This window comes from Anas platyrhynchos, chromosome 2 (genome assembly GCF_047663525.1).
Source record: "Anas platyrhynchos isolate ZD024472 breed Pekin duck chromosome 2, IASCAAS_PekinDuck_T2T, whole genome shotgun sequence".
In the NCBI taxonomy this organism is placed as follows: Eukaryota; Metazoa; Chordata; class Aves; order Anseriformes; family Anatidae; genus Anas; species Anas platyrhynchos.
Genome location: NC_092588.1, coordinates 134,748,779 through 134,761,508, shown reverse-complemented (window position 1 = coordinate 134,761,508; position 12,730 = coordinate 134,748,779). Strand labels below are relative to the sequence as shown.

At 38.5% G+C, this 12,730-nt stretch overlaps 1 protein-coding gene across 5 annotated transcripts in view; it reads right to left on the bottom strand.

The window, feature by feature from the left end:
* CALCR (calcitonin receptor) overlaps window positions 1–12,730 on the bottom strand; it is a 173,201-nt gene that overhangs the window by 57,967 nt on the left and 102,504 nt on the right. For all 5 annotated transcript variants that reach the window (XR_011807009.1, XM_072033631.1, XM_027450789.3 and 2 more), the window contains 3 exons: window positions 12,345–12,498; window positions 8,557–8,667; window positions 739–851 (listed from right to left, as the gene is read on the bottom strand). Coding sequence is in view for 4 of the 5 variants with exons in the window: in XM_072033631.1 (XP_071889732.1) it covers window positions 739–851; window positions 8,557–8,667; window positions 12,345–12,498 (378 nt within the window). In the remaining variant the exon portion in view is untranslated. The remainder of the gene's footprint in view (window positions 1–738; window positions 852–8,556; window positions 8,668–12,344; window positions 12,499–12,730) is intronic.

The window sequence follows — 12,730 nt, the reverse complement described above, 5'->3', positions numbered from 1 at the left end:
TGTAATCAGATTTTCCTGGAGCTCCACTCACATTTGAGAAATATGTTTATTTTCATGAGTTTCTCTAACTTATTTTTTTTAAAGCTTTTCTCAGATTTCTCTCTCTCTGTTTCTTTTGGTGCTTTTAGATTTTGTTCTCCCTTTTCAGCTTAGCAACTCAATTTTGGAAATATTGATGTAAATGCTTAGTTTATTAGTGTAAATAGTCACATTGACTTCAGTCAAACTATGAATGTGTAAAATGTGTTCAGACTTGTAGGATTTTCTGGCATGATGGTACCTTCATAAATATTTCTTTTCAAAGGGAGTGAATACAGAGTGATGCTATTTGGTTATGAAAAATAATTTTAACATATCAGGATTTCCAGCCTTGCAAAGATGATATCTACAGCTTGGAAGATACTTTTTACAGAAAGCAAAACTGAAATTTTAAAGGATCATTTTACAGCTGTTGGGAAATCAGGAAAAAAATCACAGGAATTAAAAAATGCATTTGAAAAATACAGCAAAACTGATCACGTGAATTGCTACTAAATTATCCAGCCTGTAGCAAACCTATACTGAGAATTCATCAGATAATTTTAATAGGTTAAAATCAGGAGGACATTGCTATTCAATTCTTGTGCAACAAATAAAGCTAAACAATTAAGACAATCCTGACCTATTCATATGTGCCTTGCTGCTAGCCCAGCCTAAATCCATTCCCAGACAATCACTGTGTTTTTAACTGTAGCATACCTTCAATTTCTCAGAGGTGAAAGAGTTGCACAGGGTGTAGTTGGACCAAGTGCGGTTGCTCTCAGGATGGCGGAACCAGTTTCCAGTTTCATCACAATATTTTGAAGCTCTTTCTGATAATAAAGCACAATTATAGTTATTTTAGCATGTTATACATTTTAAAAAACATTAAAAAGAATTAATGTTTAGAAATAAAGTGCCTGTGTAATGAAATCCAAAGGGTTTTCAAGTTATGGAATTAATATACTTTTTTTTGTTTAATTTTTTTCTCTTGGAGATTTATCTGACACAAAATTTGTCATTTATCTGTCTCCTGTTGTCTTGAATGAATGCTCTAGACTATATATATCCAACCTTAATTCGGATGCAATTATTTCTGTGTTAATAATTCATTTAAAGAAGCTGTTGAAAACTGTTCAAACCTGACACTCTCAATGAGATGCTGGTATCCTTACACAGACACTAACAGACTGAGTCCTGCAGCAGGGTTTCACGTATTAAGGGGAATAATTGAATAATTAGTTAAAGAAAATGTGTAGTACAGATGGTGATAGCCCTGACACCAGCGGTGCGTTTGCACAGACGGGTGGAAGTGTGCTACCGAAGCTCCATGCCAGTGGTGAGCAGGAACCTTGCTTATTTCCCTTTGAGGCTGCAGAGAGAGAAGCAGGCTCTCTGTTTAAATAATCTGATGTGCATTTGGCTCCTCTACATGTGTCTCTGCCCCATAGGTGGCTCTGACATCCTCGCCAACGTTCAACAGCTTCATGCTTCTTTGCACGCATCCTTTTTTTTGTGATCGCAGAACCATCAGGATAGCTCAGAGGGATGTCTGGAACCACAGATGTGTGCCGTGCAGGCATCCTCCTGTCCACATTTGCATTTCTGTCTGGGAAATCCTGGATGCAGAGCCACAAACAGTCACTTCTAATCACCTGTCAAGTCTTGGACTAATTCCTCTGGCCTTCCCTCAAGCACTGGCCATGGGGGAGTCAGTGGAAAACTTGTCTGAGTAACAAAAGTGGGAAATGGATAAGATCATAAATGTAAATTATTTGATGTTCTTGTAGATAGTGACACAACTGTTTATTTATGAAAAGCACAGTGTTTCAAGTCTGACTTTTTGACATTCTAAAAATTCTATCTTGACAAACATTTGTCTACTGTAGTTTTATAGATATTGGCCCTATATATAGGTTCTCAGCATTTCCAGTCGATTTACTTTTAAAGAGCCTACTACCATCTGAACTTACTCATTTTCACTGTTTGTGTCCAACATCTGCATTTATTTTTCTTAATCAGTTCTGATAATTAATGGTCCTAGTAGTTTGGAAGATTCATATTCCCTCTTTACATGCTAAGAAAAGCATTTGATCATACTAGCAAGGCAAGGATCATACAGAACAAGCTATCTTCCTCTGACTAGAAATACACTTTGCATAGTACCATTGCAAAAAGAAGACAATCCTCCAGAACACAGCATACTTCTGAAATTACTGTGAGTTTCAAATCATTGTTTTGGGGGACCTGCTGAAAATCAATACGTGCATCAACAATACAAAGAAGAACAGTACATGCTATCTCAGCCTTCCATCACTGCAGCTTGGAGATAATCTCAGACTGCCTGCGTAGCAATGTTCCCGTTGTACTCTTTGCCAGATATTATCTAAAGCTGGAAAAAGTTTTCAGTCATAGATAAAAGATTAATCGTTACTCTGCCATGGAACACGGTGTACAAACATCATGCCTACTATCCCATACACTGTGCAGAATACGTGGCTTTTGTTAATATGCTATAGAGCGTAATGGTAATACCATCTATCATCTCTGTACTTTAATGCCTAGGTAGGCACTGTGCCTAAGTATAATGTGACCTTTGTAAGCCAGAGGCAAATCTGTTGCCTCATGCTTTTCCTTGAAGCCAGACAAACACAATTGATCTTAGTCTGGAAGTTGCTATGGCCCACTGATTTCTTGCTGTGATGTCAGAAAAGGGGACTGGGGGATCAGAATTTCTGATCCTAGAATATGGGGTTCTGTTGTCAGGATATGCAACTGTGATACACATAAATATGGCATGTCTTTTTAAAATATTTAATTATAAGATGCTAGTTAGATTGGAAAAATGGTGTGGGCTAAAGTTTAGGATACAAGGGACAATTTTTTATTTTACTGTTCTCTGTTCTTGGTAGATCATAAATAAAGAGATCTGTTTATGTACCTGGGTGTCCATCACCTGTGGTGCCCCTGAAGTGCAATGGGTTGTCAACAGACTGGCTTTTGAAGAAGTTTCATGTGTTTCTCTTGTGATAAAATAGACACTTGGCCTTGTGCACTGTAAGCCTCTGTACTGTCCAATCCAGTGACTCACACTGGTAGAACATTTCTTCTAAATCTAGGGCTTTATAGAGAAACGAAGCAGTATATAACTCAACCACTGTTCTACTGCAAGTCCTTCTACGGTGGCAGGTTTGTGATTAGGAACCTTGGCACATGTTTTTTATGCTAACCAGAACCATCTGTAAGAAGCTCTGAAGAAATACCCAAGAGTGTAAGGATAGGTAAGATAATACTAGTAAGGCAAAAATGAAGTATGTGCTTTAAAATTACTGAAATACTCTTTAAATAAAAACTTTTGGGCTCTGTCTGTATCCTGTCAGCCTGGATAGCGTACTACCAGGATATCAATTGTTCCGAGTGGAAGAATGGTGGCATTGTGCAGGACTAATTTAACCTAACTTTAGCTACCTTAACGTTATACTCAAAGGTAGTTTTACAGACTCACTGTAGTTAACTGAGAAAGACAGACACTTCAGGAGTCATCTGGGAAAACTGGATGAGAGAAACCTTACCCACAATAGAAGTTTCACTGGAGTAGTGAGGTGTCTAAAAAGGTTAACCCCTAGTAATGGTTTTGTATATGCTATTGCTTGTGTTACCAACGATGCTTTTATGAATCTTATTTTTTTCTCATAAAAACAAATCAGTCTTTTATATGTAACATATATCTTAACCCTGTAACTTTGGAACAAACATGAGTACTCGCTATCATTCTTTTGTTTGTTTGTTTACAATTAGCCAAAGTCTATGGCTAGTAGATGTTAAAAGGGTCAGTACCATTTATTTATTTATTTATTTATTGCTGAGTTATATGCTGGAAGTAAAAAGTTTTCCTCTGTTGCAGTGCATGCTCAGCACATACCAGACATTGGATTCTTTGCCATTGTTTGGATTGACCTGTACAGTACTTAGTTTTGCAGATGAGAAAATAGCTGATACTTCTGTAACACAGCTGATTTACTTCCTCAGTGAAATATTTTAGAAGATTTTTTTTTCAGAAATGAAAAAATCATCTGATATAATACAACAGAGACCCTAGAAACATTCAGTTCCAGCGTCCTAGTAAGTGAAGAATCAAAATGCCTTATTCTGCAAAACCGGAGAATAAAGTCTAGTTGTGCACTGAGGGGATAAGAAATGATATTTAAAATGTAGCTGTTGAGATTTCTATGGAGCATGACAGAAATACACAGAAGAGTAGGGAGCAAAAGAAGCAGACACAGAATTCAGATTTGTTTTATCTATCTCTGTCTATATCACTTCAAGACAAAAAACAGGGCCAGCAGAAATCCAGAGCTGCCTTTTTAGGCGGAGTCAACAAAATGAGATTTAGTGGCAGCAGGAGAAGGTCTCTCCCCTCCCTATGCCTCTCAGGGTGCTTGGACAGCTCCTGGGGACTCCTGCTGCTGCTCCTTGCTCCCAGGGACATCACCACACTGAGGCATGCCACCTGGTGGTGACGGGCACATGATGGGTTGCGCACTAAGAAGGGGAGACTGGGGTTGGGAAGCTGCTTGAATTATGGGCTGCCCGAAGAAGTGGCCTCCCTGCCTGCTTGGAGATGCAGCAGCTGTTGAAATCCAGAATGTCTCTTTCTCTCTCTGCTTTATGGAAGGCCATGGTTTCTCATCTGTAATGAGAATCTGCAGTCTCATCAGGAGCCGACTGCTCCCGTCGGCTTGGCGGCCTACTCAGCTGAATGCTTTGTGCATTTTGCCTGCTGTGAGCACAATGTGCCTGTGCCCATAAGTCCAGTCCCCTGTGGTCATAGGGTAAGGCTGTCACAATACAACTTGTACGTTTGGCTGCATTGCTGTGCGTGGCTGTGCCAAATTCACCCTGACCAAGTGCAGGACGGTGGCAAGCCCCACAGGCTGTACTCAGCACAGGGCAATGGTCTGCCCCTCACAGCAGCCCAGTCCACCTGCCATGACGGAAGGCCATTTCCCTTCTATTTTACTAGCAAGAGTATTACCAGCATGAATTACATACTGTATATTTCTATCAAATTCAATTCCTATCAATTTCAGCATGACCTGGAACCATTTCAAAAGCATTATACAAGAGATTCACTTGAATAAAACATGAATATAAATACAATTCAAGGGAAACTGTGCACGTTGCCTGAATATGGGAGTACAGAACTCAGCCTTTCTCAGAGCCTCAGTCAGGAGCAGATGAGACAATGAATTTCCTGCTGTCACTGGAGTTAAACCAGTAGATCTCAGTATGCTTTCTCCCCCAAATTGATTTGTTTTTATGCATTTCCACATTGCACACAATGCTCGTTGTGAGACAGAGATTGCTGCAAGATGCAAGTTGTTTATTGAAAAGGACACAGTTGTCACAGCTTGTAGAGAGAGATTTCCGTTTGTTAGCTTTAATATACTCTAACAAGATAGAGCTTCATTGGGTGGGAAAATAAATGTAGGAAGCCCCAGCTAATGGAACAGTCTAGGTTATCATGGTGGTCTTTCTCACCTCAACACACTGATTTCTACCTATTATGAATGGATGTAAATTCAATGAAATAAGTAGAATTACATTTGATTGACTTAGTTAAGCACTGAGCATGTTGGTTCTCTCTTTCCCCGTCATCGTGCTTCTGAGTCATTTTCTCCAGAATATGATTTCCCCTGATTTATTTTCTAGCAGACTTTAATACACAGTCTTGGCCTGGATGCTGACTGTTGAGGGTTCACATGCAATGAGTTGTTATACAGCACCCACAGGTGCAGATGGGAGGAAGATGTGATCCTATGTTGCCAGTTATTTTTTTTTTTTTTCCAGTATGAATGATCCAAGATTCAAAGTGCAAAAAGAAAGCTGAGTGATATTTTATTCCAGGACTCGAAGCTCTACCTGGACCCAAACAGAAGTAGACATCAGGGAGCTGATAGGCAGTGGAGTGGTTCTGCAGGTCTCAGTGCAGCCCAAAGCAGTGTGGTGTAAAGTACTTGTTTTGAAAGTCCATGGCTTTACTTGCATACCTAAAATACATGCTGAGGTGGTTTGATATTATAGGGCCTTAATGAGAAGGAAGCCTGATAGGCACTGAGGTTTTTGACTTGTAAAATCATTGTTTCTTAGGGTGAATTTTCTGTTTCTCAGCAGAAAATCTAGCTGTATTATGTTTAACACACAGAGGTTACTGAACGAAATAATGACTTGTGACACAAACTTGGTATACTTTTCTCAGGACAGTTGAACCTGCACTTTAGGACACTTCCAAGTGGCAGCCACTTCCATTAGCAGCTGAAAGATTTCTCATCACCCCCATAGTTTCTCGTGTCCCTCTTGCTTTATTAAGCCCTGGTGTGACAATCAGCCACCTGTATAGCAAAGGCAGGTTCCATGCTGGTTTATGCTGCAGCTGTTTCCTGGGGTACTCAAAAGATATTCCAGGAAAGCAGCTCTGGCTGAACAAGGAGCTGTGTCTGAGACACAGAAACACCAACCAAGAGACAGACAGAGGTGCCACAGAGGAGCAGAGGAAAGTGTGTGTGTGTGGGAAACATTGAGTGTGGGAGACCACAGGTATTGCTCCTACGCAGGACAGCAGTGAGAACAGGAGGAAATTGCTGGACGAGGCTTTTTATCCCCTGTGGCTTCATACAGATAACAGGAACACTTAAAAAATAAAATAAAGAAAAAATCTGCAAACTTTAAAGCACAGCAGAAGGAAAAAACACAGTATGTACCTGTTGTCATGGGCAAGACTGCATCACACATTTATACACTGAGGAGCCATTTGCAATCAGGCCAACAAGTCACAGATTTCAACATAAATAAACATTAATGACTGAGAGAGGTGCTTCTCCATGGATGGCTTAAGTGTTACTTTGAAGAGTGCTGTGGGAATGGAGTGATTAGTTTGGAACAAGTCGCTGGAGACAAGTGGGCAACCGGAAAAGCCGTGAATAAGTGGTTTGGGCACCAGCTGGTGAGTGGCTCCATAATCACTCCCTCTTATGGTGGGATGAGGACCTGGGAGTGGTGAGGAGACTTCTGTGATTACAGAGCTGTCCACCACCTGCTTTTGCAGGAACATATGGAGCGTACATAAACCAGTGCTGTTGTTTTTTTTTTTTTTTTTTTTTTTTTTCCTAAGGAAAACATGGAAGGAGGGAAAGCAGAAAACTTGTAGTAAATTGTTGTTTATCAAAGCTAGTAGCCACTTGTGGAGGGTATCATAAACAAAAAGGGGGCTGAAACAGAAAGTACATCTGAGAGGCACCCCTGCCCTGAATGTAGGAAAAAGCATGTGTAACCTCAGAATCCAGAGCCTTGAGCTCTCTGAATGTTGTCACTTATTTTTGAGAACTGAACCAAGTTTGGTCAGTTCCTTTACAATGCTCTTCTGGTACCTTTAATACAAATTGCCTAATTGTTGAAGCAGTTGTCCACTGGAAAGAGGGAGGTTCCTTCATCCAAATTAGGATGCAGGTTTGAATCCTCTCAATCTGGGGCTGATATTGGAAGTTTCCCACTTGCAGGGTGAATTTTCTAACTGTGGATAGCTTAATTTAGAAAGACCAGGAATATCAATAAGTCTGTTTGTTATTGCAAATAGGATTTAGTGAGATACATGTACATACTGATCCTACCTGGAAACTCCTCTGTTTCTAAATAGGTAATCTCAACAAAAATAGTTTTAGCTAATGGTACTTGGTAATTTACAGCTATGCAACAGTATGTTCTTTACTTTCCAATTCAGCACATAAATTTTGTTTCAACCTTGTTGAAAATGTTTAGTTTCATATTTTTAACTGCAGTTGGTGTGCTGTGTTTACAGATGATTGAGGACATTGTGGCATCAACCACTGCCTATAAGCAATATATCCTGAGAATGGAACACACAACTGTGTTTTTCTTCAAGCAATAACCTCCCTGGAGTTTTACTTCCATCTTAAATTTCCTCATATCTGTTCAGCAATATTTGTCTTTTTTTTTTTTTTTCCTTTCATTTGTCTTTTTAAAGATTCTTGATTTACTTCTTTTTTTAGTCTACATGGCTGCTAGTATTTGTATGAAGAATTCAATGAACAACTGAAACTTTGAGAGTGAAAGAACATCACTTCTGCTTATCTTCTTTTATAAAATGATATTTTACAATAAAAAAAGATTCTGATAGATGTTTCATGCCTATAAGTATGTACTTTCAGCATCTTCTATTTATTAGAAAAAATCAGAGGTGTTAAAAATGTTTTGAGATCATAAATAAGTAGTTAATACTTTCATATTTTAACAAAATGGGTTCCATGTGTACAGCAGTCAAAATTACATACATAGAAATGCATATAAAATATTGTAAAATAAAACTATATAAATTAGGCAACCCAAAGATCTAATGTATTTTCATTTCAGTCAAACACCTTGGAATTTCACAATGATGCAAAAATGCCACTGGAAACATGCTTCCACTCAATGGCATGAATGTTCCTCTGAAAGATAAGATAATAAAAAGAAATACTGTACCAGTTGGGTCAAAGTCTGGAAAGTAATCTGGACAGTTCTGAGCAGTGATTCTGCCAGCAGGTGTGTCGTCCCAGCACAGCCAACCATCCCAGGTTCGGTTGCAGAACAGACCTGGACATTTAAAGGAATTCAGTAGTCAATTAAACAGATTTGTTCCTTATCCCATTCTGTTCTAGCCTCCCAAGGAATATTGCCATCTGCAGACAATAGAGAGTTTTTGCAGAAAAAACCCTTGCTATTGCTATGCTTTGAATGGCATTTAGGTGCTAAAGTGTTCTTGTTTTTGCTAAAGCCAGTTGAACAGAACTTTGAGCATAGGATCTCAACTACATATTCCTGTTACTGATTCTCAACATTTGCAACAGACAGATACCTGTAAATTCCCTTCTGTAAAAGTAGTGTTGTTGGGGCTGTGTCCCCTAGAAGAATTGACCCAGAAAAGGCAAAGTGGGTGAGAAAAAAAGTCTTTCCTGCCAAATTAGGGAGGCAGAACACTGCTCACTCTTGATTCCCATTATGTAAATGTTACGTGGTCCACAGAAATTGCCCTATGAGACTGCTTGCAGTAATATGATTTCCTCACTTGTTGTGGATTTATTCAAGTAACGTGTTAAAACAAACAAACAAAACCACCACCACCAACAACAAAAAGTGGTTATTTTATATTTAAAATCAGTTTGTGTTGCAGAAAAGGTATGGAAATACAGTGAGAAGACACTGACAGTGAGGTAATTACTGTTTTCAGTCAAAATAGCTGTGGATTAAAAATGGAAAACATAAATCATTCCAAATTAATTCTTTCCAGATTAGATGCATGGCAAAAAGCATATTTTTATGAGAACTTCTACATTAGCTAAGATTTTATGCACAGATATTTTGCCATTGTCAAGTTAGATGTGCTAAACACTACTTGTTCACCTCATTAATAAACCATTGTATCAACAATTTGTTATCTTTCAGGCACTCCCACGTTCTTCTCTGTCTTTGAGATAAACTTGAAAGACTTTTAGGACTCATTTTATAACATCAAAGAAAAAGAAGGGTAGAAAATGTTTGAAACTTGAGCTTGTTTCTGAAAGACAGTGCAGGAGGGGGTTGGTAGGGATTTCAAGCTTTACTTTTCAATCCTTTGGCTTGCCTTATAAGACAAAAAATCACTGACGTTGATCTATACAGTGTGGAATCTCTCTTTCAAGGTCAGAAACAGGATATACATGTATATGAAATATATATATATATATATATGCATGCATCCATCCATAAGTAGGCACACACAAATATATGGATTAAAAACACATAACATATATGTGCTTTTGAACTTGTGCAGGAAATTAAATGGTCTAAGTCATAAACCAGGAAAGGTAGAGTTGAACATCATGTTGTTGAGTCACTGGCTGAAACTATTGTGTTTTTGGATGAACAGTGAGCATGGGAATGCTGTGCTGACCCAGAGGGATGGTTAGGCAATTCTGTGTGCCTGAGCTGCACATTTCATTACTTCATTGTTGTTTAAGGTAATCAATTCTACTTTGAATTGGGCAAGATAAATGTGTGCACATGATTCGTGACGTTGGCTTTGCTGACACAAGGCCACAGCAATGCTGCCACAGCTCACCTGTAGTACACCATCTCCCGGGCTTCTGGGGATGGGATACTATGCAGCTCCTGGCAGTTCATTGCCACCAACTTTGAACCCCAGGATTAAGAAGCATTTAAACTACATTTGTGTAGGTCTACAGATTAGCTACATTGGGGACTGCAGATGTGACAGAAAAGTTAGCCATGTCTGGGCTGTCTTTCTAAAGTTGTGCCAGATCCTGGGCTTTCCTGGACATTTCAGTATGAGACTCCACAACTGCTTGTGATGAAAACGCATACCCAGTGTATGCTTTCAACTCATATATTGGGCTTTTCTTCTCAGGAGACACCCCTACAGTTGCCCTTTGCATTAAGGGAATTACCCATCTCATACTGTGCTCCCTTTCAAATTTACAGCCTTATTCACCTCCAACCCTTTATGAGATATAGATGTTGGAGGGCTGAGGGCCCTGTAACTCAGTCATGACTCATAGAGGCAAGTCAACAGTGAAAACACAACTTCAGTAGTGTTGACATCATTCCCTATTCACCTATTATCTTCACTCTGAGTTATATATGAATTAAGTGCATGTTCCTATAATCACAACAGTCCCCAGTGGCATCACTTAAATCCAGCTCACAGTCAAAGGAGTGCAGGAGCTGCTGGGCTGTCTCAGATAGGTGCTGCTCTGCTATTGCTGACCTCCTACTCTGTGCCAGAGAAAAACACATAGAAGTCATATATAGCAAGATTTTCTTCATGTTGGACAGATGCTCCAGTCCTTTGCAACTGATCGTGTGAGTGAGGGGCAAAATAAAATTAAAAAAATCAACAACAACAAAAACAAAATAAAGCAAAAAGCAAACAAACAAAACAGGAGTAGAGTGGAATTACCGATACAAAATTTTATATTTTGCGTACAAAAACAAAATACTTATATAAATATATAAATTATATATAAACATATACATTTATGACATTATATAGAAATATATAAACTATTATATAAATTATATATTTATATATTTTTATATAATATATGAATTATATATGATAATTATGTATTTATAGACCTGGAGAGTAAAAGAGTAATCTGTGCAGACAGCAGGTACGCCCACCTCAAGCCCACCAGGAAAAGGCTTGCTTATATCTGAAACATGACAGTTTCTATCTCATAACCCTGTTTAAATACTGGCAGGGTTGTTTTCTTTTTTCATGTTTGCTTGTTGTTTCTTTTATCAGCCCAAATAAAAACCCATTTGAAGCAACAGAAATTTCTATTTTCATTCCAAAGCATTTCTGCATCAAGAGCTGAGTATCTTAATAGCTAATCATTCTTTGAGTCTTACAGAGATCAATAAAATCTTTGCAGTAAAGGGTTGTAGAAGTGTCTTTGGTCTTGCATTAAAAAAAACCATACATTATCCTATTTATTATGTGATTATTTTTTTTTCTTATAATATCTTCTTTTTAAACAGTGCCCTCAGCTTCTCTGTTCTTTACTTGCCTCCATTGCCACAATGCCTCCAGTATTTTTTCTCTGTCCTCCTCATATCTTTATTTCTATGATACTAGGTGATCAGAAGAGAACCCTCAGTCCTAGCCTGAAATGCTTCTTTTTTCATGGCATGCCATCATATCACCACTATTTGTCACTTTCCTTTTTCTTGACCTTAATATGTGCATCGTGTTACTGTTGAATATGGAAGACTTGGAACATCTGTGCTAGTACAGAACATGGCAGCTATCAGTCAGTACACAACTGACGGAAAAGTGAAACAGTGAACGAAGCAAACAAACTGAAATTTATATCATTATTATTTAAGAGATTGTTGTTCACAGCCAGGCCTTCACGTTAAGTGTGCTAGAAGGTACTGCACTGACCGTTCTGGAGAGTGGTACTCCCTGAGCAGGAACACAGAAATTCAATCAGCAAAACACTGAGACAGAGATGCACTTCACCTACACAATGGAGGTATCGTCTGCATGGGAAGGAAGGAAAAGGTGTTCATTCCCTGGGCTCATTCTAACCTTTTTTCTTTCTTAGCATCTAAGAGGATGGAAAGTTAGCGTGGAGTTGACAGCTGAGTGCTGGAAGGCAACTGAACCCCGATGAAAACTATGGGTTAATATACAGAGCAAAGGGCTCCTTTATATTGATAAAAGCAAACATGGCAATATACAAACAGAAATTTAAAATCTTTTTTACCTTTTTTCCTATATGGAGGCGCTCTGTTCATCCTCTCATAGCATTTGAACTGTGAATCTATTATCTTCTGTCGTATGACTGAATTTTCAGTTACTACAGGCTCTAATGTAGGATCAGTATAATTTACAGTAGCAGTAAGACTTGGAACCATTCTCTGTACAGAAAGGAAAAACAGTTAGTACAGTGAATAAACCAGTAGAATACAATAAAAAAAAATAGGATCAGAAATCTCTATTATGCATTCTTCAAAGACATATTTACACATGTGTTTAGTATTATGTTAGACCTTCTAATGCTTGCAAAGTAAATGTTGAATTTTAACTAAGTTCACCTCATTGTAAACTCAGGATTTTAACCAAGCCCTTTTTCCTGGCAAAAGGGAGGAC